At 41.5% G+C, this 24,368-nt stretch overlaps 2 protein-coding genes across 11 annotated transcripts in view; one reads left to right on the top strand and one right to left on the bottom strand.

Annotated features, from left to right (window-relative positions):
* pcsk5b (proprotein convertase subtilisin/kexin type 5b) overlaps positions 1–24,368 on the top strand; it is a 679,955-nt gene that overhangs the window by 46,490 nt on the left and 609,097 nt on the right. For all 5 annotated transcript variants that reach the window (XM_085986077.1, XM_085986086.1, XM_085986095.1 and 2 more), the window contains exons 3-5: positions 11,890–12,003; positions 12,938–13,081; positions 18,243–18,319. In XM_085986077.1, the coding sequence (XP_085842203.1) occupies positions 11,890–12,003; positions 12,938–13,081; positions 18,243–18,319 (335 nt within the window). The remainder of the gene's footprint in view (positions 1–11,889; positions 12,004–12,937; positions 13,082–18,242; positions 18,320–24,368) is intronic.
* The window catches only part of carnmt1 (carnosine N-methyltransferase 1), a 1,199,612-nt gene that overhangs the window by 750,666 nt on the left and 424,578 nt on the right, over positions 1–24,368 (bottom strand). The window lies entirely within an intron of this gene.

The raw sequence follows: 24,368 nt of genomic DNA, 5'->3' as shown, positions 1-24,368 counted from the left end.
CAATTGATCCCGTTACAAATCCAAATTAAAGTTCAGTCCCATCTGGGCCTCTGTATGAATGAAGCAGTTGGACCTTGTTTGTATTGATGTCGGATACCATTTTTGGTAAAATTAAGATGAGGCCATTTTCCAATTGCACCCAGCCAGCAAGGAGCCTCGCCGGTTGGGAATGTTTATTGGAAATTCGGGCAGGTGCTGTGCATGAGTTTCCAACCATTAATTTAAATGGTCAGAAAAATCATGTATGTTGTGTGCCCCAGATATTCACTCCCATCAGCAAGGCTTCAGCAGCAGAATGTCAGTAAATTACTCCTTCAATCAGAACAGTACAGCACAGGAGGGCAGCATTCAGCCTGTCGAGTCTGTGCCGGCTCTTTCGAAGAGCAATCCAGTTAGTCCCACTCCCCCCACCTTTCCCTATATCCCTGCGATTTTTTTTTTTCTCTCAAGTATTTATCCAATTCCTTTTGAAGGCTACCAAAGAATCTATATCTACCACCCTATCGGGCAGTGCATTCCAAATCCTAACCACTTGATGTGTAAAAACTTTTATCCTTGTGTCGCCTCTGGTTCTTTTGCCAATCGGCTTAAATCTGTGCCCTCTCATTATCGACCCTTCAGCCATAAAGGTTCTCTCTATTTACTCCATCTAATCTGTTCATGATGATTTTAAACACTGCTATCAAATCTTCTCTTTGCCTTCTCTGTTCCTGCACCCCTTATAAATTGGCTCAGAAATTCGGGTCGGGGGCTGCCCGCGGGTGTAAGCCCCCGACCTGCACTTACCTAGCGCGCCGGCCGTTGAGCTGTGGGCCCGCGTGGGATTCCGATCCTGGGCCTGCTCCAACTGCCGGCGCGCAGTGCTTGCGTATCCCAGGGGCGCAGTTAGTTCGATGCGTCCCCTGGGATCATGTGGGCCATGGAGAGCCAATGGTAGCAGGGAATGCTTCATTCATAAGTTTGACAGGAAGAGCTGTCAAACCTATAAATACTATAAGCCCCAAAACATCACTAAAACTTCAAATACATTTTTAAAATAAACTAAATTACATGAAATAACTAAACAATTTAAATTTTTGAAAAAATGAATTACATTTTCTAACAGGGCTAAAAATAAACTTGCCTTTAAAGTATTTAAAAATAATAAACTTGTGGAAAAATGTTTTAATAATTAATTCACCACTTACCTTGTTAAAAGCAGGCCTTGCGCCTGCTTTTTAAAAGTGTAACTGCTGGAGACTTGCCCTCCCGGAGAAACCTGCAAAAAAAAAAAAAAGTAGTAAGTTCAATGCGCACACGCTGCCTCTCCGGCGCACCCGTTCCACCTGTCAACCCCTTTTAGGGGAATGGAAGTGCCAGTTTCCCGCGCATGCACGAAACCGGCACTTTCGTTGGGCCTACGCGTGAGTACCCCGTGCGTACTCACGCGTTGGGACCCGAATTTCCGGTGCCTTTGTATCGTTTAGCATGTATTGTCTCTCCTCATTCTTACCAAAATGTATCGCCTCACTTTTCTGTGATGAATTTCAGCTGCCATGTGTCTGCCCATTCCACCAGGCTATCTATGTCCTCTTGATGTCTGTTGCATATCTTCCTCACTGTTTACTACACTCCCAAGTTTCATGTCATCTGCAAATTTTGAAATTCTACCGTTTCTCCCCCGCCCCCCCTCACCCAAAGTCCAGGCCATTAATGTATATCAAAAATAGCAGTGGTCCAAGTATTGAACCTTGAGGAACGCCGCTGTATACCTCCCTCTAGTCCAAAAATAGCCATTCACCCCAACTCTGTTTTGTATCCCATGCTGCTACTGCCCCTTTTATTGCACTGGCTTCAATTTTGCTAACAAGCCTAATACATGGTACTTTATCAAATGCCTTTTGAAAGTCCATATACACATCAACATCAACTACACTGCCCTCATCCACCCTCTCTGTCACCTCATCAAAAAACTCAATCAAGTTAGTCAAACACAATTTGCCCTTAACAAATCCGTGCCAGCTCTCCTTTATTATTCCATGCTGTTAATTTTCTCCCGGATTATTGTTTCTAAAAGCTTCCCTGTAATTGCCAGGTTTATCCTTCTATTTTTTTTTTGAACAAGGGTGTAACATTTGCAATCCTCCAGTCCTTTGGCACCAACCCTGTATCTAAGGAGGATTGGAAGATTGTGGCCAGCACCCCTGTAATTTCTACCCTTACTTCCCTCAGCAACCTAGGATGCATCCCATCTGGACTTACTCACTCACTTTTGAGTACCACAGGCTTTCCTAGTACCTCCTCTATCTATTTTTATCCCATCCAGTATCCCAGCAACCACCTCATTTACCATAGCTTTGACAAAGCCCTCTTGGTAAACACCGATGCAAAGTACTCATTTAGTACTTCAGCCATGCCTTCTGCCTCCACCAATAGTTCTCCATTTTGGCCTCTAATCAGCCCTACTGCTCCTCTGACAAACCTTTTACTGTTAATGTTCCTATAGAAGACCTTTTTGATTCCCTTTTAGGTTAGCTGCCAATTTATTCTCGTACTGTCTCTTTGCCCCTCTTACTTTTTTTACTTCTCTGTACTTTTCGTATTCAGCCTGATTTTTTTCCCTTGTACTATCAAGCTGACATTTGTCATACACCCTCATTTTCTGCTTCGTCTTTCGTCATCCAGGGAGCTCTGGCTTTGGTTGCCTTCCCTTTCCCCCTTGTGGGAATGTACCTAGACTGTACCCGAACCATCTCTTTAAAGGCTGCTCATTGCTCCATTGCATTTCTGCCTTCCAGTCTTTGACTCCAATTTACCCGGGCCAGATCCCTCCTCAATTCTTTAGGGGAAGGATAAGAGCCAGAAGTCGTAGTCCATGTCGGAACCAATGACATAGGAAGGAAGAGAGTTGAGGTCCTGCAGTCAGAGTTTAAGGAGCTAGGAAATTAAAAACCAGGCAATTAAAAGGTAGTAATCACTGGATTACTCCCAGTGCCACACCAGTGAGAGTAGAAATAGGAGGATATGGCAGGTTTAATGCGTGGCTAGAGACATGGTGCAGGAGGGAGGTCTTCAGATTATTGGGAGCAGTTCTGTGGCAGGAGGGACATGTTCAAGATGGACGGGTTGCACCTAAACAAAGCTGGGACCAATACCCTCACGGCAGGTTAAGTAGTGTTGTGAGGGAGGGTTTAAACTAATTCGGCAGGGGGTTGGGCACCAGGATGTAGTATTAAGTAGAAGCAAGGTGCATAGGGGACTGGGAGAGATGGTTGGAGTTAAAAATAATACAGAATTAGGTGTGATCATAGAAAATACAAAGAGGTCTAGGTTAGGTTTGGAGTGCACGTGTGTAAATGCACAAAGTGTGGTTAATAAGGCTGGTGAGCTATAGATGTAAATAGTCACGTGGAAATATGATGTAGTGGCAATAACTAGCTCAAAAAAGAGAGGATTGGATGCTTAATATTCCTGAGTACAAGGTAGTCAGGAAAGAGTGGGAAGGAAAAAAAGAGGAAGGGTAGCAGTTTTGATTAAGGAACATAGTGCTAGAATGTCATTGAGGGGTCAAAGACAGAATCTATTTGGTTGGAGGTAAGAAACGATAAAGGAACCTGGGTCATTGAGGCCAATTATAGTGTTCTATCACCACCCTAGCTGAGAGCAGTTGAAGCCATTACTTTGAGTCTGGGTTTCATCTACTCATTTAAGGGGAAGCTAGATAAATACAACAGGGAGACAGGAAAAGGAGGATATGTTGATGGGGTGAGATGATAGTTGGGAGGAGGCTCATGTGGAGCATAAACACTGGCACAGACCAGTTGAGCCAAATGGCCTGTTACTGTGCTGTAAATTTTATACTCGAGTCATTGGGGAGCCCTTCCCTGTGAACTCTGATCTTGCATTACATACTGCATTAACCAGCTTGAAAGTGCCAAAGTGCAATCAGATTTTCTTCTCCAAGATGAAATCATTGTTGCCTGCTGAGAAAAGTGAGATAATCTGAGGTAAAAGTCCATAAGAGCATGCTTGACTTTGGATAGAGGGAGGTATATCTTTGCAGAAACTACAACTTGCTCACATTGAAATCTGGGTAAAACGGCTTGGCCCGGCAAGGAACTTCTTGCCAAACTAGATATAATCTCCTTTCTCCATCCCTTTCTGCCTTCCCCTTTAACAAATATAGCACTCTATACAACAGCTGTACTCAGGTAGTGAGAGAAGGGATATTTTCAATTCTGCTGTTTGGTTATTGCAGTCTTTTGGTTATTCCAGTCTTTTGTTTATTCAGCAACGAATCCAAACATTGGGATGATGGTATGTCCGCCAAGCGAAGTGATTATGGTTAATCTACTTTAATAAATTGGTGGTAGGAGAAACGTGTTAAGATTTCAGGTGTTCTGTTCAGTTGTACTATCCTGCTTTAATGTCATTTGGAAACGGAGATGTCCCTGAAAATACATCACTTTGAAGATGAGCGAGAATCTGTAACAGCTTTTCACAACTAGCAGCAGTTAAATGAGCTGTCAGGCTAGGCTGCCTTTTCATGCTATTAGGCTGCACTTCTACCCCCTCTTCCGTCCTCCCCCACCCCCCCCCCCCCCCCCCGCAAAAAAAAAACAACCCACATTTTCCCAGCCAAGACCGCAGAAAATAAACGACTCTGGACTCTGCTCTAGGACTACACAAGCGTCTGAAGTTGACTTGCATACTCTGTGTTGCTGTCCTGTGGAGCTGTTATTACTTGGCTGAGATGAGCATCTTCCCCAGCGATGGGGGATGGCCATTAACTAAGGGCCTACTATACTGAGATCCAGTGGTGCGTATATATCTCTTATTACATTAGGGCCTGGAGTTTGCTCCATCTTCCAGGACTTCTACCCGCCCATATGGCTGTGATGTAATTCTGTCCCATTTTCCTGGGGTGAGGTAAATTTATTATGTAGGGTAGGTTTGAAGCAGTATCGGTGCTCCTGGCTGGCATGTATGTAGTTGGCATCACACAAGCTGTACATTTAGACAGCGTTGACCCTCACTGTTTATGTAATTGAGGCGGTGGTCAAACAAAGCCTTTAATGCTTCAGAGGTCCCATCAATGGCAGCCTGGACCTAGAAGAATCCGGTCATTTAGTCAAAGTTGAATGCTCATGCTTTCTTTGTAAAAATCATAGAATCTTATAGCACAGGAGGCCATTCGTCCCATCCTGCCTGTGCCAACTCTGTAAAAGAGCTATCTATTTAGTCCCACTCCCCTACTCTTTCCCCATAGCTATGCAATATTTTTCCTTTTCAAGTATATAATTTGCTTCCACAACCCTTTCAGCCAGTGCATTCCAGTTCAGAATAACTCGCTGCGTGAAATAAAGAATAGATTTGCCTTTCTAATCTAGGCTTTATTAACTTTAAAAATCCAGTAGCACATCTTTCAACACCAGTCTCCAGCCATGACTGGAGAGAACTGAATTTAAGATGGCCACCACAAATCACCTGACATCCACTACCAATGAGTTTACAGCATATATCTCATGGTAGAAACAAACAACCAATTACAATACTTCTTACTAACACAGACAACAACCACCCCATTCACCAATCACAATACTTCTTATTAAACATAGGAAATAATCACCACACTGCGTAAAAAAAAAAAAAATTCTCCACTCCCCTCTGGTTCTTTTGCCAATGATCTTAAATCCGTGTCCTCTGGTTAGCGAACCAACTGCCAGTGGAAAAAGTTTTTCCTTATTTACTCTATCAAAACCCCTCACAATTTTGAACCCTTCTATTAAATCTTCCCCTTAACCTTCTCTGTTCTAAGGAGAATAACCCTAGTTTCGCCACATAACTGAAGTCCCTCATCACTGGTACCATTCTAGTAAATCTCCTCTGCACCCTCTGTAAGGCCTTGACATCTGACATCCTTCCTAAAGTATGATGACCAGAATTGAACAGAATACTCCAGCTGAGGCCTAACAAGTGATTTACAAAATGTTAGCATAACTTCCTTGCTTTTATGCTCTCTGCCTTTATTTATAAAGCCATGGATCCCACATACTTTAACAGCCTTATCAACTTGTCCTGCCACCTTCAAAGATTTGTGTATGTAAACCCTCAGGTTTCTGTTCCTGCACCCCCTTTAAAATTGTATAATTTAGTTTATATTGCCTCTCTTCATTCTTTTTTCCAACATGCATCAATGCTTTTGCTTTCAGTGAAATGGATGCAATCAATCACCTCTATTCAAGCTGGCAGTGCAGTAATAGTAGAGGATACATGGAATACATACTTTGTGGGGAACCACCTCAAAATATCAATAACTGGAGCAGAAATCTCCCCTCTCTAACCTCGAGCACCGAGGCCAACTTCAGTACCCTTGCTGGTTGAGATCAGCTAACTAAAGACTCACTGAGGATTGAACCTGGACCTTTTTGGTCTGCTTGAATTAGGTACTCACTGGATAAATTCTCTGAGCCTACAGATCACCAGAAGTCTCCGGTTTTGACCTTGTGTTAAGTTAGCTAATCTCATTCTACCAATTTTGATCTGAAGCATTTCCATCAATAGCAGTTAAGATTAAGAAAGAACTTGCATTTGTATTGCACCTTTCATGATTTTAGGACATCCTAAAGCGCTTCACAGCCACTGAAGTACTTTTCAAGTGAAATTGAACATATGAATTAGGAGCAGGAGTAGGCCCTTCGAGCCTGTAATGTAGTGGCTAGTATGCTATAATTAACAAGTGTACGTAGGTTTACATCTGCAATTCTCAACAGTGGCTTCCCGATCTCAGAAGAAGATGCTACGTACATCTGATGTGGCGAAGAAAATTAATTAAGAGGGCTAGACTGGTACTAGTGTATTAATTAATATGTTTATGGGAGGAAGGAGAAGCAGAGAACAGAACAGCTAGTTAAGGCCAAAGTTTCTATTGAGAGTGCAGGCCAAAAAAAAACCTTGCATTGAATATTGATGGACCAAAAAGTGAAGAGGGGTGATGGTGGGTGCTAGCTGGACAACAGAAGGGCCTCCATTAGGAACAGTGGTTTGGTGTATTTTAGTTTCTGTATACTGATTGAGAACTGCACTTCATAAGCTGTTACTTGTCAAGAACATAAAACTCAGCCAATATGCATGGTCCAAAATGAAAGTCCAACATAAACTAAAGAGCTCCTGCTACAAATCCAGCATGTGGCAGGAAGTCACTTACATAATCAATTAATGCTTAAAGCCTTTACCTCAAAGGCAAAAGTTTAAAATTTGTGGACACATTCATACATGATGGAAAAATAAGTGTTTCAAAAATATTAATAAGGCAACATGTTCCTACAGAAATATGGACAGTTTAGATTGAAGGAAGTACAACTGTAAGCAAGCATATACATACTTTCACTCGTGTAGTCTCGGCTCAGTCCAACTCCAAGGACTCTATTACCAAAACTCTGATCTACAGCTAATATTTTCAACTTTTTAAAAACACTATTCAGCCATGGGGATTTCAGTACAATCACTGGACACTTCTGAAGACGATCTCCCATTGCAAGTGCACCAGTACACTGGAGCAGCAACATAAAATGGTCGTTCATGTGGTCCTTCCCTTCTGTATTTCCCCTCCCAATGCAAACTACTAAGCTCCTGTATCTCAGCTGCTTATTTATGGGAAAGCACTGACGAGAAACCAAGCATCGGCCACAGGGTGAAATTGCCAAGAGCTCTCGCTGCCCCGATTGTGCACTTCCTCGAGGCTTGTTCAGAGCATCATTGGCAGAGATCTCATAGAGAAATGGAGCATCTCTGCCTGAGATGCACTTTGGAGAGAGGCCGGGGCAGGGGTGATATTTGAGGACTGTATTGGCTTTGGCTGTGATGCTCTGTCCTCCCTCTATGGTTGAATAGTCTGGCAACAGTCGCTGCCAAGGTTCATACATGAATAATGGCTACTTGGGTGAAGTGCTAGAAGGCACTGAATTTAAGAGCAGATTTTTTTGTCATTGTTTTTGGAAAATCCCACCTGCTGAAAAGGGGAAAACGACAGGATTAAGTTTGCTGCCAAGGTCTCAAACTGTTGCATACTAACTGATCTGTTTTGTAACTCAAAACGAGAGCAAATATTTAGCATGGACATGGTAGCCACTCTGTTTGCTTCTATCCCACAGGAGCATGTCTGTATACAAGCAAAACCAGCACTGTCCACCCTCACTACTGTGCAGTTTTAGTTGGCACCTACAACTGCTCTTGTCCAATTTTCTTCCAGTATGATTGGGTACGAGCTAGAGCTTGACCTACTGATGCTGCTGTTCCCAGCCAGGTGGCAGCAGCAACAACTTGCATTTATATAGTGCCTTGTAACATAGAAAAATGTCCCAAGGTGTTTCAGGAGGTGTAATTAGACAAAAATGGATGCCAAGCCAAAGGAGGTGATTATGCTCTTTAAAAATAACGGTGAGGCTAACGGTGCTCTGTTATTTATGTGCAAATCAAACTGCAACATCCGACGACCGCACGTGCACAGTTAAACACGGAAATCCAGAAGTTGATGTCTGAGATGCCCTGCTCCTCAAAGCTTCCTGAACATAGCAGCTCGCCATCTGACTCGCAGCTCAAATACATTGAACGGTGCAAAGTTGTTGTACTTACCTCAGATAGGACCGAAACTCAATCAAAAAAGTTAGCTTGTCCATTCACATATAAATACCCTTTTAACAGCATAGTAAGTCTTAATTACTGCTATATAACCACTCTGGCACTAAAAATTAACTTTTTTTACAAGTGTGGAGTCCCATTCAAATTGTTGGAGATTTAAAAAAAAATGTAATACTTTTTAAATGTTTTAAATTTTTCTCCCCTCAATCCAATCTTTCTTTCCCTTTATTTTGCTTTCTGCATCTGATTTGATGTTGAATTCAATATTCCAGTTTACACTTCCTGGTTCAGACTCTGCGCTGTTCATTAATGATTCTTCAATCTGATTGTTTAAGGAGATGCACAGTTGCTTGCTTTGTTCACACAGATCTCTGATGCCCAGTAGAGAGCGCTGTACTTTTTTGCTGGTTGACTGACTGGAAATTGCTGTGCAAAAGCCCATAGAAAGTCTATGGGCAAGTATAAGTTAATTTGCTGCTCAAAGCAAAATCTGGCCAATTAGGAGGGCAGAAGTGACTAGGCAGAGTAATTTAGAGAAGGAATTCCAGAGTGTCAGGCCTAACAGCTGAAGTCATGGCTGTCAATATTGGGGAGATGGGGATGCACAAGAGGCCAGAGTTTGAGGAACTGAGATGTCTGAGAGGGGGTGTAGTTGTAGGGCTGCAGGAGGTTATAGAGCGGGGATGAACCAAGGCCATGAAGGGATTTAAACATGAAGAAAATTACTTTAAATTGGAGGCATTGGGTGACCGGGCGCCAATATAGGTCAGCAAAGAACAGGAGTGATGGATGAGCAGGACTTTGTGCAGGATATGCTGCGGCAGCAGAGTTTACATAAGTTTACAGAGCATGGAAGGTGGGTGGCTGTCCAGGACAGCATTAGTATAGTCAAGTCTGGATGTGAGAAAGGCATGGTGTTTCATCAGATGGGCTGACGCAGGGATGGCGATGTTATGGAGGTAGAAGTTGAAGGTCTTTGTGATTGGAGAGGATATGGGGTCAGAAGTTGCGAACAGTTTGGTTCATTTGTGGCACTTTATTCAGCATAATTTAGAAGAGGAGGAGACGTAGAATATTTGTACCAACAGCATCTGCTGTAATGTTTACTGTAGAGTAGCCACTAGACATTCAGATTTACTAATTCATAAAAGAAATACATTTGTTTTCACTTAGTGCTACAGCTGTGGCTCAACAGGTGGCACTCTTGCCTCTGAGTCAGGTCATAGGTTCAAGTCCCACACCACAGACTTTGAGCACATAGTCTAGGCTGACTTTTTAGTACAATACTGAGGGAGTGCTGCGCTGTCGGAGATGCTGTCTTTCAAATGAGATGCAAAACCGAGGCCACGTCTGCCCCTCAGGTGGATATAAAAGATCCCATGGCACTATTTCGAAGAGCAGGGGAGTTCTCTCCAGTATCCTGATCAACATTTATCCCTCAACCAATAACACTATCTCATTGCTGTTTGTGGGATGTTGCTGTGTGCAAATTGGCTGCTGCATTTCCTACATTATGTGGCTTGTGTGCCCTTGAATATAGAAGATTAAGGGGTGATAGTGAGGGTTTGAAGGAGTTATGCACATGTGGTACATCAATGTTGTAGAAATGTTTATTTTTATCGGATCTTCTGAAAGGCGACCAAAGTGGTGGTAAATTGTCAAGTTCATTCTGTGGTCATATGGCACAACATATGGTGTTGGTGAGACTGAGGTTGAAGCTTGTTATTGATTTGAGGTTAACATCTACCTAAGAAAAACATTTTGATGGGTGTTTAAAGAGCCTCCTTTGGTGAAGTGGCCTGTATTTTATTAAATATACCTTTTATGGGAATTGTGCAGGACTGAGAACATGGTCCTGTTTCCAGAATCTATTCTTTGAAATATGGAAGCTGTTAAGGAATATTAAAGATTTCTCTGTGTTCCCCTCTTACCACAAATAAGATGGACAATATTGCTCGTTTTTACCTCTACTTGTGTCTTTTTAAAGAGCCACAGTAGAAAGATGTGATTGAATTCTCTTATTTCTCCCTCAGCTCATCCACTTGCAAAAAAATGAGTGCAGCTATTTCTAATAATGGAAGCTGGATGTTATCCTATTATAGTGATGCCATTAAGTTGTAGTTTGTGGCTTCCTGCATACAAACGGGAATTGCACTTCAAACAAATTATAGTTGATTTTCTCTTATCAAAAGGGTGTTGAGATACCGCGGCAAACGTGGGAGCCGAGACCAGAGTTGATGGAACACAACTGCTTTAATTTACATCATAGCAAAAACAAGTGCTTAAAAAGCCCGCGCAACCACTTAAATACTCCCCAGACAGGAAGTGCTCCTGGCAGCCTGTCCCTACGGGAAACAAGCTGCCGGAGGAAAGGGCCCACGGCTGGGGGTGGCTGCTGCCGGCAGTGCGCCTGCGTAAACTGTCCGTGCCGCCGTGAGCGGATTATGTCCAATGGTGGCATGTCGCCACAAGGGCAACTTTCCAGACATTAGTACTATAGTAGATTTCAGTTGCAAGTTACTGATCAAATCCTCAATAAACGCTGAATTTGTATAAATGTAGTGAGTAGGCATAGTCCTCCATTTAAGGGCATGGAAACAATATGATCGGGCAAGGTGCTGCAGATCTTGTTTCTTTAAATAAAACAAATGTGACCAGACATCAGCAAGCACCAGAGGGACTTGAAACAACGGAACAATCTTTACTGAAGGATTTAATTCTTTTCATTGTGCTCTGCTGCTGGTCAATAAAGAAAGACAGACTTGCATCTATATAGCACCTTTTAATGACCTCAGGAAATCTCCAAGTGCTTCACAATCAACTTTTGAGGTGTAGTCACTGTTATGTAGGCAAAATCGTTAGCTGATTGTTTGTGGGATCTTGTGTGCCAATGAGGTTAAATAATCAGTTAAACTGTTTAGATGCTGTCGGTTCACCAGGAGAATTCTTCTGCTCTTTCTCATGGTGTCTTAGGATCTCATTGCATCTCCACAGGCAGGCAGGACCTCTGTTTAACATATCATCTGAAAGAAAGCACTTTCGACAATGCAGCAGTTCCTCAGTGTTGCACTGAAATATTAACCTAGATTATGTGCTCCAGTCCAGGAGGTCTTGAACCCTTGAGCATCTGACTCAAAAAGAGGAGACTGCTACCGTTGACTGAAGCTGATCTGCTTGCACGATTAATCTTGCCTGATAGCAAAATTTACTGTGTGTTTCTACCCCAGCAATTGCTAATCTCTGCTTTCTATTATTTTGTTTTGATGGCAGGTGGAATGGATACAGCAGCAGGTGGTAAAAAGACGGATAAAGAGAGATTTTAAAGCTGGAGCTTCTCAATATCCTTACTTCAATGATCCCAAATGGCCAAGCATGTGGTACATAGTAAGTTTTTGATAAATTGCGTTAATCTATTTGTATCTGGTTTTATTTAATTCCCTCCCCCCCCCCCCCCCCCCCCTCCCCTCCCCTCCCCTCCATTCTTGCTCTTTTTACACTGCTCTGTGGTGACTTTCAACAAGCCAGTTTTACTGGCCTTGTTATACAGAGGCATTTGCATCCTTTGTGTGGAGCCCAAAGCTGCACACACCATTCCAACTGTGGTCTTACTAAGGTTTTTATATAGATTCACCATTACATCTCAACTTACATTCTGTTGTTTCGTGCCATAAAACCAATGTTTTAGTAATTTTATGGTCCTATCCACTTGAGGTGCTGCTTTTAATACCTTGTGTATCTGACACCACCCCCGCCTCCTACCCACCCAATCCCTTTGCTCTTCCACATCACCCAACCATCCCCCATTCTAAGTATTTTTATCAAAATGAACCACCTCACATTTACTGACATTGAATTTTCATCTGTCACTTTTTTGCCATTTCCATCATCATCCTTTTGTCCTTCAAATTATTTGCTACACCTCCTATTTTAGTGTTGACTTTGTTCTGGCATCTGCACGAATAATTGGACATTCTTGTAAAGTGGAAAAGTACAGCTAATATTCTTGCCGAAGGGAGAAGGGCAAGATGTTGTATAATGGAATAGCTGCATATATAGGCAGGTTTCAATTCAATTCACAACTCTGGACTCTTAACTAAATGATGGAATTAATATTAAATAAAAGTGACCTCTTAATATTTTTAATTCATCACATCAGCTGCGCATTAGTCCTAGCTTGTGCAGAGTGGTCTCGTCGCTGGTTGCTGTTGAGAAGGTTCATGGTTTTTTCCTTCTCTTTGAGAGGGCACTTTTGTTGACTGCAAAGTTTGGTTATTATATTTGACAGTAACTTAAACCTTTTTGTTTCTCCACCCATTAGCACTGCAATGATGACACTCACCACTGCCAGTCAGATATGAACATAGTAGGAGCCTGGCGGAGAGGCTACACTGGCCGAAATGTAGTGGTAACCATTCTTGATGATGGAATTGAGAGAAACCACCCAGACCTGCAGCAGAATTATGTAAGTGATTTTTTTTTTCATCTGATCCTTCAAACAAAAATCTCACATTTGACAAGTGTGCTATCAAGATTTATTTGGGTCAAGGTGTGAATTGGAGTTACTGCACTGAAGGAAAACAAAATAATCAAGCTTATGGGGAAAGGGGTGGGGGAGTGGGACTAGCTAAAGTTCTCTTGCAGAGAGTCAGCACGGGCTGAATGACTGACTGCCTTCCATGCTGTAACCATTCTATGATGAGGTTCCAGAATTTGTTGCTCCTTCTTTGTGAACCCATAATCATTCCTACAAGTGAAATTTGAGCTCACGCACCCATTATATTGCGGCACATGCTTCTGATGATTATAAAACAAGGTTCTACTTTAGTTGGACAATAAGGGATAATCATGGTGTCCTGATTGGTTTGTTCACCTTACCCCAAGGGCCCATTGCAAATTAAAACATGCAATCTCATTAGGTTTTTAATGACTTTCCATTTTTTGAATATATTTAATAATCTGTAAGCAGTATGATGTTGAACGTCGACCAGTCTAATGATCACTGATGTAGCATTAAATGCATAAACAAAATATTGCATATTTCTCCCACGGGCGCTGTAGGGAAAGGTATTACTTTTTCCCACATTCCCATCTCGCCCATGAGCTGGACAGGATACATTTCCAGTCACACACATTCCACTTTGGCCATTTCAATTTGAGATTCAAATGTGGAATCTCCACTAATAGTGGAACAAATTTACTCCTTGTTTCCTTTATTGGGGAAATACATTTACTGCTTCAAGCTCTCTTTCTCCTACCCCTTTCCTTGCATACCTAATAATAATGGTATTGTTCCCCATCAATAAAGGTGGGAAATTGCATGTTTATTTATTCATATGTGAACTTGTTACAATATGGTTTCTTGGGGGGGTTTATCCCTGTCATTCTTATAGTAGGCCAATGAAAGTGGTGGATATAAGTTGTGCATAGCCAATAAAAGAATCTCCATTTATATAACACTGTATCACATCCTAAATGCTTTAGGATTGTTTTTGAAGTGCAGTCACTGGTGTAGGCAAGCACGGTAGTCAAATTGCACACAGCTATTTTCCACAAACAGCAAATGAGATGAATGATCAATCTGTTGTTTGGTCGTTGTTGAGGAAGGACTATGGGTCAGGACACTTGGGGACCTATGCAGATAGTGCCATGGGACCTTTCACATCTGCCTGAGCAGGCAGGGACGAGGCCTTGGTTTAATGTCTCATCTGACGATGCAGCACTCTGTATTGAACTGAAGTGTGAAGTCAACTAGAACTAATTAAGAAAAGCAGCTGAACTGTCTCATTGGCCTTGAGTACCAGTCCTGCTTGTAGAAAGTTAGAACAGTGAAATTGTGCTGATGGGGGTGGAGTTTGTCATCTGACAGGAGAGTTTGGAGCTAGGGGCACTTTGAATTCTCCCTCTTCCATGTTCCTAGTCAATTTCCTTTCCTTTGTAGGCCAGTAGCTAATTAAACCATTAGATGCAATTAGAACACTGTTAAATAAAGAATTAAACCTTTACCCGATTAACTTGAGATTCCTTCAAGTGGCTGAGGCCAATTTTCTTTGTTGAAACAACTCATTTAAGGTTCCAAAATCCATCTTTATCAAACCATTTCCAAAGGGTGCTGGTTCTTGCTTTTTCTATAGTTGGACTCCTGTAATATAGAGGTCCCCACCATCAAAGAAGCTAGTCTTCAGCCAATTCGATTCACTCCACGTGCTATCAAATGGTTGAGCGCACTGGATACAGCAAAGGTTATGGGCCCTGACAACATCCCGGCTATCATGCTGAAAACTAGTGCTCCAGAACTAGCTGCGCCTCTAGCCAAACTGTTCCAGTACAGCTACAACACTGGCATCTATCCGACAATGTGGAAAACTGTCCAGGTATGTCCTGTCCACAAAAAGCAGGACAAATCCAACCTGGCCAATTACCACTCCATCAGTCTATACTCAGTCATCAACAAAGTGATGGAAGGTGTCATCGACAGTGCTATCATGCGGCACTTACTCACCAATAACTTGTTCACTGCCCAGTTTGGGTTCCGCCAAGACCACTCTGCTCCCGATCTCATTATAGCCTTGGTCCAAACATGGACAAAGGAGCTGAATTCCAGAGGTGAGGTAAGCGTGACTGCCCTTGACATCAAGTCAGCATTTGACCGTGTGGGACATCAAGGAGCCCTAGTAAAATTGAAGTCCATGGGAATCTGGGGGAAAACTCTCCACTGGCTGGAGTCATACCTAGCACAAAGGAAGATGGTTGTGGTGGTTGAAGGTCAATCATCACAGCCCCAAGATATTGCTGCAGGAGTTCCTCAGGACAGTGTCCTAGGCCCAACCATCTTCAGCTGCTTCATCAATGACCTTCCCTCCAACATAAGGTCAGCAATGGGGATGTTCGCTGATGACAATGTTCAACGCCATTCACAACTCCTCAGATGTTGCATGCAGGCATGGACTGCTTCATTAAGACCTGGATGACGTTTAGGCTTGGGCTGATAAGTGGCAGGTAACATTCGCACCACAGAAGTGCCAGGCAATGACTATCTCCAACAAGTGAGAGTCAAACCATGGCATTACCATCGCTAAATTTCCCCCCCCCCCCCCCCCCCCCCACCAACATCCTGGGGGTCACCATTGACCAGAAACTTAACTATACCAGCCAAATAAATACTGTGGCAACAAGAGCAGGTCGAGGCTAGGTATTCTGCTGTGAGACTCCCCAAAGCCTTTCCACTATCTACAAGGCACAAGTAAGGAGTGTGATAGAATACACTCGACTTGCCTGGATGCGTGCAGCTCCAACAACACTCAAGAAGCTTGACACCGTACAGGACAAAGCAGCCCGCTTAATTGGCACCCCATCCACCACCTTAAACATTCACTCCCTCCACCACCAGCGTGCCGTGGCTGCAGTGTGTACCATCTACAAGATGCACTGCAGCACCTCTCAAACCCGCGACCTCTTCCACCTAGAAGGACGAGGGCAGCAGGCGCTTGGCAACAACACCACCTCCAAGTCTCTCTCCATCCTGACTTAGAAGTATATTGCCGATCCTTCATCATCACTGGGTCAAAATCCTGGAACTCCCTACCTAACAGCACTGTGGGAGTACCTTCACCACACTGGCTGCAGCGGTTCAAGAAGGCGGCTCACCACCACCTTCTCGAGGGCAATTGGGATGGACAATAAATGCTGGCCTTGCCAGCGACGCCCACATCCCATAAACGAATTTTTAAAAAGTGTCTACTCAAATACAGGCCATTTGGTGCAACCAATCTGTCGCTGTTTACCCTCCATGCAAGCAAATAGTTCTAATCACGTCTACCACTCTGTTCCTATACCCCTTCAACCTCTTTTGCCTTCATCCAACAATCCAATCTAATCTTGAATGTTGACATAGTTTCAGCCTCAAACGCTAACCCTAGAAGTGAATTCCACAGCCCCTCAACTCTGCACGAAGAAGTTTCTCCTACTCTGTTCTAAATCGCTAACATTTAATCTTGTTTCTATGGCCCTCGTTCTTGACCCCACAACTACTAGAAACAGTCTGCTATCTACCCTGTCCCATTCTTTTATTGCACTTCTATTATTATATGACCTCATAATCTGTTCTAGTGGAAAAACGTGCATTTTTAAGTCTGTCTTATTTGTATTTCCTCTTACCAGGCAGCATCCTAGTGAAACTGTGTTGTACTTTCTAAAGCCTCAAAATCCTTCCTATAGTGTGGATACTGCATGCAGTACGATCTTAAGGTTTTATATAGGCTCATCATTACATCTTGGCTTTCATGTTCATTCCTTGAAATAAAACCTAGAATTCTATTAGTTTTTTCACAACCTTATCAACCTGAGCTGCTGCCTTGAATGTTCTGTGATCTTGTTCCCCCAAACCCCTCTGCTCTTCCATAGCACCAAGCCTACTTCCATTGAGTATAATTACTGCTGTTATTTCACTTACTAAAATCCTATTATCTCACACTTACTGACACTGAATTCCATCTGTCACTTTTTAGCCTATTCCCCATTTTATTAATATACCGTTGTAATTTTCTTTGGTCTTCTAAAGAATGAACTACACCTATTTTCTCCCTTCTGACATTTTTTGGGGGTAGTTTGCTGTCATCTCCCTAATTCCATACCCCTTAATTTTCTCCAGTAATCTCCCCATTGGTACCTTGTCAAAGGCTTTCATAAACTCCATGTACACTACATCCACTGCATTTTCCCTCCTCCGCCATGTCTATTACCACCTCAAAGATTTCTATAAAAGTTTGTCGAGATCGATTGTGCCGGTTGAAATCTATGCTGGCTGCTTCTAACTATTTTCTTTTCATCTATAAATGTGATAATTTCATCTTTAATTAAAGATTCTTATTAAAATTGTCCCTGTTACAGATGTTAAGCTAACAGGCTTGTAATTAAGCAACTTTTCTATGGTTCCCTTTTTAAAAATGTGTACTGCATTGGCTATTCTCCAGTCCTTTGGCACACATCCACACTCAACAGAGCCCTGAAACATATAATTTCTAGGGCCAGTTCAATTTGGTCCCTCAGCACCTTCAGGATCCTAGGATGTATCCTGTCAGGCTGACGGAAAGTAACTCTGCACTTCTGCAACAATGAAATAAACAAAATGCTGGAAATATGCAGCAGGCCAGTCAGTATCTGTAAAGGGAAAAGACAAGTTAGCATATTTTGGGCATGTAACCTTCAGGACTGTTCTGATGAAGGTTACATACCTTATAACCCATCTTTTCTATGTACAGCTGTTGCCTAGTGTCAAGTTTTCTGTTTCTATTTCACGTTTCCAACATTTGCTGTTTTTCATCTCTTATCTATAATGATGCTGGCTGCCAAAAATTGTTGGCTGAAACTGTTGGACTAGCTTTAGTATTTTCAGTAATCTTGGAATAATTCTGTGCATGAAATGGAGTGCATAGTCCAAAGCCTGGTTTATTATCTGCTCATAGAAGGGGGGTGGGGGAGGGTGCTATTGACGCATGGTTCCCATCAGTTCTTGTGTGGCTAAGTTGAATCATTTATGCATGGAAAACCTTTTAAGAATGCATGAATTGGACAGTGGCTTTATTTATTAATGCGGTTGTGTGTTTTTTTTTCTCCCCTTGCTGTAGGATCAAATGGCTAGCTTTGATGTCAATGGAAATGACTGGGATCCCATGCCTCGATATGATGCCAGCAATGAGAACAAGTAAGGGAAATGTCTGTTTCTGTTTGGGCACCAATCTTTCACAAACATTGAGATATTGGCTTGATGCTGAACAACTTGTATTTAGCATTGCTTTTCTTTTTTAACACACACAAAATGTGGAATTTAGAGTTCAGTTGCTCAACATCCCATAATCTACACCAGTCATACTTTCAACATGAGTGTCTCTTACCAAATAAGTTCAAACTATTCACAGGGTTGCACAAATACGAGCAGATAAAAATGTAATGGGTAATTTTCCAACTTCATTCTCCCAGATTCGAGCCGTGCCTGCCAGAAGCATCTATCTGATGTTCAGAAATAATTTCAATAGACGAAAAATCGTACGCTCCCTGCCTCATATGTAGTTGGAACATTACCCTTATGCAAGTAAACATACACACTCGTGCTTCACTGGTAGGGTAATGCCACACCTTACATGAATAATTTTGTTCACTTCATGCAGTTTCTTCATGCAGCTTCAAGAACTGTGAAGTGTCGAATTCTCCACTGTTGAACTTGAGTGTTCATTAACAACTAAAATTTGATCGATAACTACCGCAATGATCTGCTGTAAACAGTTGCAGATCCTCAATAGCTTCTCTTAAGAGGACTCTTATTTTTGCTGTTTGGAATTCGGGAAGCCTGATGTCTGGAAAATGGCTCCCGGCGTTTATCCAGCTAAATTTGTAGTCTGGCAGCAGACTTGTAGATCCAGGTAACACTGGGCTTAAGTCTGTCACCAGTCTGTGGAAACTAGATTTAGGAACATGCATGTCAGGAGTTGGCGAGTTGATACTGGGTTCCTGAAATCTGAATTTAAGGAAGACCGATTTAATAAAAGCAGTTTTAGTTTTTATTGATTTTCCAAAGTCGAATTATGCACCTGGAGTGCGTGCCTAAATTTTAAATGATGTTATCCTTGTAATATGTTCTTTTGAGGAGGAATAGATGAATCTCATAAACCCAGTTTTGATTTTTGGAGATGGGGCATACAATTTTGACATCTTTATGCAGTAATATTTAATTTTAATCTTTCAAATTTGAAACACACGGCAACCTGGTATCCTTCAAAAGTCCAACAAAACCAGTATAAAAATCCATGTCAACATTCACATATAGCATACGATATAATGGTAATGAATGCAGAGGAATTCGAGAGAGCAGACTGAAATGGCTTTAATCTGGTGAATTGAAGAAAATGTTGGCGGTTTTTCCTTGTAGAAATTATCCTTTATTTAAATATTGCCTGTTGATCTGTATTAAATTTGGGACTTCTTCTGTGATCACTGGAATAAAAGTTGAATCTGTAATTACGAAGACTTTAGACACTGGGTTAATAAGAAATGTTTTTTCTTTTTGATTGTCCCTTTGTTACCTTTCTAACGTGAACAATAGCTTGAAAGGCAAATGCAACTGTTTGTGTTTTAATTTTTTTGAGTACTTCAGTTTTTTTTTTCATGACCCTGTAACTTTGTTTACAGTTGTTTCTTGGACAGTGGCCAGTAATTGGGTAGTGTAATGTTACAAACTGCTATGTACAGTTGTGGAAAATGTAGGGACCTCGGTGCTGATGTGTGAGTCCTGAAAAATTCTTGCCCTCTTGCACAAAGCTCAGTGTGTTCAGCCTACTAGAGTAGCAGTAGAATTGCTGGGTATTTTAGCAACTGCATAGCTATTGAGGCTGTGAGCTGGCAGTTTTGTGATGGACATTCTCTAAGCCCTCCAATTGCTGACCTGGTTCTTAAGTTATTTACAAGTCCTTAACTGAACAGTTTAAATTAAAAAGATGTGCTCTGGTGGATGCCTTGTATACTTGGAAAAGTGCAGCCAGTGTAATTTACTTGAATTAAATTCTGAAAAACTTTTTTTGTTAACAAACTTTTTGCTACTATAGATTTATTACTTGTACCCACTCCCAACACCTAACAAATAGAAGGGAAAGAGGTGAAGGAGTTTGGTACAACAGTACTTTATTGTAAATCAAGTAGTTACCAATAGCAACAGATGCATCCAGCTCTTGGCCATTTCAGTCGCATACACAAATGGATGCAGAAGGTCCTTTGCCCATTTGATATCCTTCCAGAATACCAACTCTTATGTCTTCCCATTACAGCATTTAGTCAAAACCCTTTAAAATCCAATTCAGGGATTTTTTTTTTTTTTTTACTGTATTCTTAATACTGCCCCCACCACCCCCCCCCCCCAAATTTTTTTTAAAAAAAAAGGTTTTTGTGGATGCAAATTGTGGCAGAAGAAAAGGGACATAAAAGCAGAAAATGAGAAATCCTGGTGGTATTTATTGTATAAATGTCATTTGATTTAAACAGGCAAAAGTGCCAGAGATAATCTGTACAGATTTGAACTTTGGAAAGGGGGAGGAGAAAATGGCAAATTGAAAACATCCATAAAGGCCTCTGATTGGACTCTGTTCAGAAAAAAAATCCAAATCTGACTCGTAACTGAAATGAAAAACATACTTGTCGGAATCTGCAGCAGCATTTTTTGTTTGACCACACTAAGCTCCATTCAACCCAATCAAACTCTGGGGTACAGAGTGTATGCACACTCAAGTAATGACAGTAAGATGTGGATTGTTGGCCTGCCTGTAGTGTTGGAAATACCTGCTGTCATTCTAGTCATACTTGGTGTATAGTGCTGACTGGCACAACTGTTGTGACTAGCAGTGGTCTTCCAGAAATGATCTGGTTTTACACATTATAGTCTCAAAGTCTAAGCAGAATGATATTCCTAATGCAAGCTGGAGCTATGATATGTCATAGATAAAGAAGCTTTCAGGTGTGGATGTGATTTGATCAAGGAAAAGAAATATGCTGCATTTGAACATCATGCCAAAATAGTCATAATTACTTTGGTACAGAGGAGGATTTGAAATCAAGTAGTCCTTTACTATAATGTACAAATAGTTTTTTTTAATGAAGGAGCACCCATTTTACACTTGGTACACTTAAATACAAAGTTCTCTGCTTGACTTAGGATATTTGGAAGTAATATTGAATTGACAGCTCATTAGAAATGAAGCTAATTAATATTTGGTGGGTAGGGGGAGGAAAAGTGATTTTGGGAAGTGGAATTAGACTTTTTAAAAAGATGATTGGTTTTTTTTAGAAGGGAGGTGCAGGGCAGTTACTTTTTTAAAACTTTGATGCATCTGTTCCTTTGCCTCACTGGGTAAACACACTGTATGGTGTGATACTGAGCTGCATTGATTAAAAAAGGCCCCATATTCAATTTGCTATTTATCTGTGCTGATTTTAGCTAATCTCAACTGGGTTCATGCAATTGGCCACCGTTTTGGGTTTGGCAGGGATGTTCCTCTACGATGAAGAGACTTCAACTTGTCGTAGCATCTAGCCCTAGGAGACCAGCTAATCGGAGTTCTTTCCAAAATCAAGTGAAGTAATATTGAATAGACAACACATCAGCAATTAAATTAATTAGTATTCAAAATAGTGATCTTGTAGAATGGAATTGCAATTTTTAAATTAAAAGTATATCGGCATTCTTATTTTTGTGAGGGGGGGGGTGCCAGGGTTTGGGGGCAGAGAAAGACCTATAAATGCCAAAGGTTTAGCCTTTGAGGATCCAGATTACATATATGTTCACCAACCTTTGATTAATGTGATTAATATAAACAGAAAATGCTGGCAATACTAAGCAGGGCAGGCAGCATATGTGGAGCGAGAAACGGTTAATGTTTCAGGTCAATGACCTTTTGTCAGAATACGTGGTATTTTGTTCTGCCAGCTATTTTGTCTTGAATAGTCGGCATTTTCTAGTAGAGGTTCGCATCCATTACTGATGCACTGACTTAACTGTTGGGTGATGGGTAACTTTTTTTCCTCTTTGGTAAGCAATAAGGGGCTTTGAACACCAAGGACGTGTAAAGTTTTTAAAAAAAATTTTATTTTTTAATTTTTTATTTTTTTTAAGACCTTTAGTTTGCAGAACATGGTTTTTTGGGCTGCCTTCAGGACAGAGTTGATGGGCTGCGATCATATTGGATCTGAAAGCAATTGGGACAAGCTGATAAAAGAGCAGCCAGGATCTGGATTAGCAAGGGAAATGTCCTGAATATTAAACTTCCTTCTTGATATGAGTTTGTTATATACCTTGTTTCTGTTCTTTCACAAACTGCTCTACACCCCACCTAGCATATGTGGGCACCTCCTTCAGTATTGTTCTTAATGACATTTGCTGCATCTTCTGTCCTATCTTGATCTAAAGGGGAGTCAAACCAAAACAGTCTTATTAGATCAAATAATTGCTTAAGGGTTCACCTGAACAGCAAAAACTAAAGAAATGACATGGACAGTGAGACTGCTGGTCAGGAAATTGTATCCATTGCTAATATATATGAATATTCATACTGATATCCATTTTACACATTACACAACCCAATTTATTTTACTCATTTAATTGGGAGACTACCTCTTCCCCTTCCTCCATGCAAAATCATTACTGGATGAAATTATGGAAATAATATGGCAGTTGGTTGCCCCACAGGTGTCCATCATGGAAGGATCATGGTATTCTGCTGTTCTTGGACACTGCTGTTCTTTATGTAAATTGAGCCATATTCAAGATTTCAGTTGGCACAGATCCCTATTACCTACCACTTTTTTTTTAGTTACACCATGCTTTGTGCTCCATAAAGATTCTGTTGCTTATGTATTTTAGTATAAAATTTTAAATGTGAATGCTGAAGGGAATCTTCATGGGAAGTAATAGAAAGGTAAGGTTGTTAAAGGAAAACACTGAATTGTCTGGAGGCTATTTGATTGATGTAGGAATTCTGGAACAGTGCACTATCAATGGAGCCTGAAATGTAGGTTAATTAGTTTAGGCTTCTTGTGCTCACCTGGAGGGAGAGTTGACCGACACATTTAAAGGTTAATTGGTTCTCTCGTGGATGTTATTTTTCTTCCATCACACTGTTCTTGACTGAATGTCATCTTTAACATTGTGGGCTGTCAGTTTTCAGATGGTGTTTAGGTTTGGGTTAGTGCTCATTCATTTACTTTGCAGGGCTGGCAACTCTAAGTAAATAAGGAATAAATCTGCAAGAATACTGTTTATTGATTTGCCTATTGTAATGGTTCAGATGTTGGTTCACAACATATAAGAAAGCCCTCCTAACAGTTGGCTGACCTACATAGTGCTAATAACATAGTATAATTTTTGAGATATTTGCTTAATGTACAGAAGTTGTGGTGAATTGTAACCCTTATTTTGGAATTATCTTGTGAATGTTTTAATAAATTCATACAAATACATTCTGTTGGTGCCACTTTCAATGTTACGATTAAGCAACTGGTCAAATCCACACTAGAGAGGTAGTCAGTTTGTAAGCAGAAGTTGAGCTGCTGTATATGAAGTTGTTTTCAACCACAATAAATCAATCAGATGAACACAAGACCAAAGCCATTATTTTTGGCCCTCGCCATAAAGTATGCTGCCTATCTTCCTGACCATTCACGAAGGCTGAACAAAACCATTTTTTTTCGTTCATGGGATGTAGGCATTGCTGGCGAGGCCAGCATTTATTGCCCATCCCTAATTGCCCTTGAGAAGGTGGTGGTGAGCTGCCTTGAAACGCTGCAGTCTTTGTAGTGAAGGTACTCCCACAGTGCTGTTAGGGAGGGAGTTCCAGGATTTCGACCCAGCGACGATGAAGGAATGGCGATATATTTCCAAGTCAGGATGGTGTGTGACTTGGAGCGGAACCTGGAGGTGATGGTGTTCTCATGCGCCTGCTGCCCTTGTCCTTCTAGGTGGTAGAGGTCACGGGTGTGGAAGGTGCTGCCGAAGATGCCTTGGCAAGTTGCTGCAGTGCATCTTGTAGCTGGTACACACTGCAGCCACAGTACGCCAATGGTGGAGGGAGTGAATGTTGAAGGTGGTGGATGGGGTGCCAATCAAGCGGGCTGCTTTGTCCTGGATGGTGTTGAGCTTCTTGAGTATTGTTGGAGCTGCACTCATCCAGGCAAGTGGAGAATATTCCATCAAACTCCTTACTTGTGCCTTGTAG

The sequence above is a fragment of the Somniosus microcephalus genome, chromosome 1 (genome assembly GCF_052327205.1).
Source record: "Somniosus microcephalus isolate GS21.2 chromosome 1, FLI_Smic_1.0, whole genome shotgun sequence".
Classification (NCBI taxonomy): domain Eukaryota; kingdom Metazoa; phylum Chordata; class Chondrichthyes; order Squaliformes; family Somniosidae; genus Somniosus; species Somniosus microcephalus.
The sequence above is the reverse complement of the archived record's forward strand: the minus strand, read 5'-3'. Positions and strand labels throughout refer to the sequence as shown.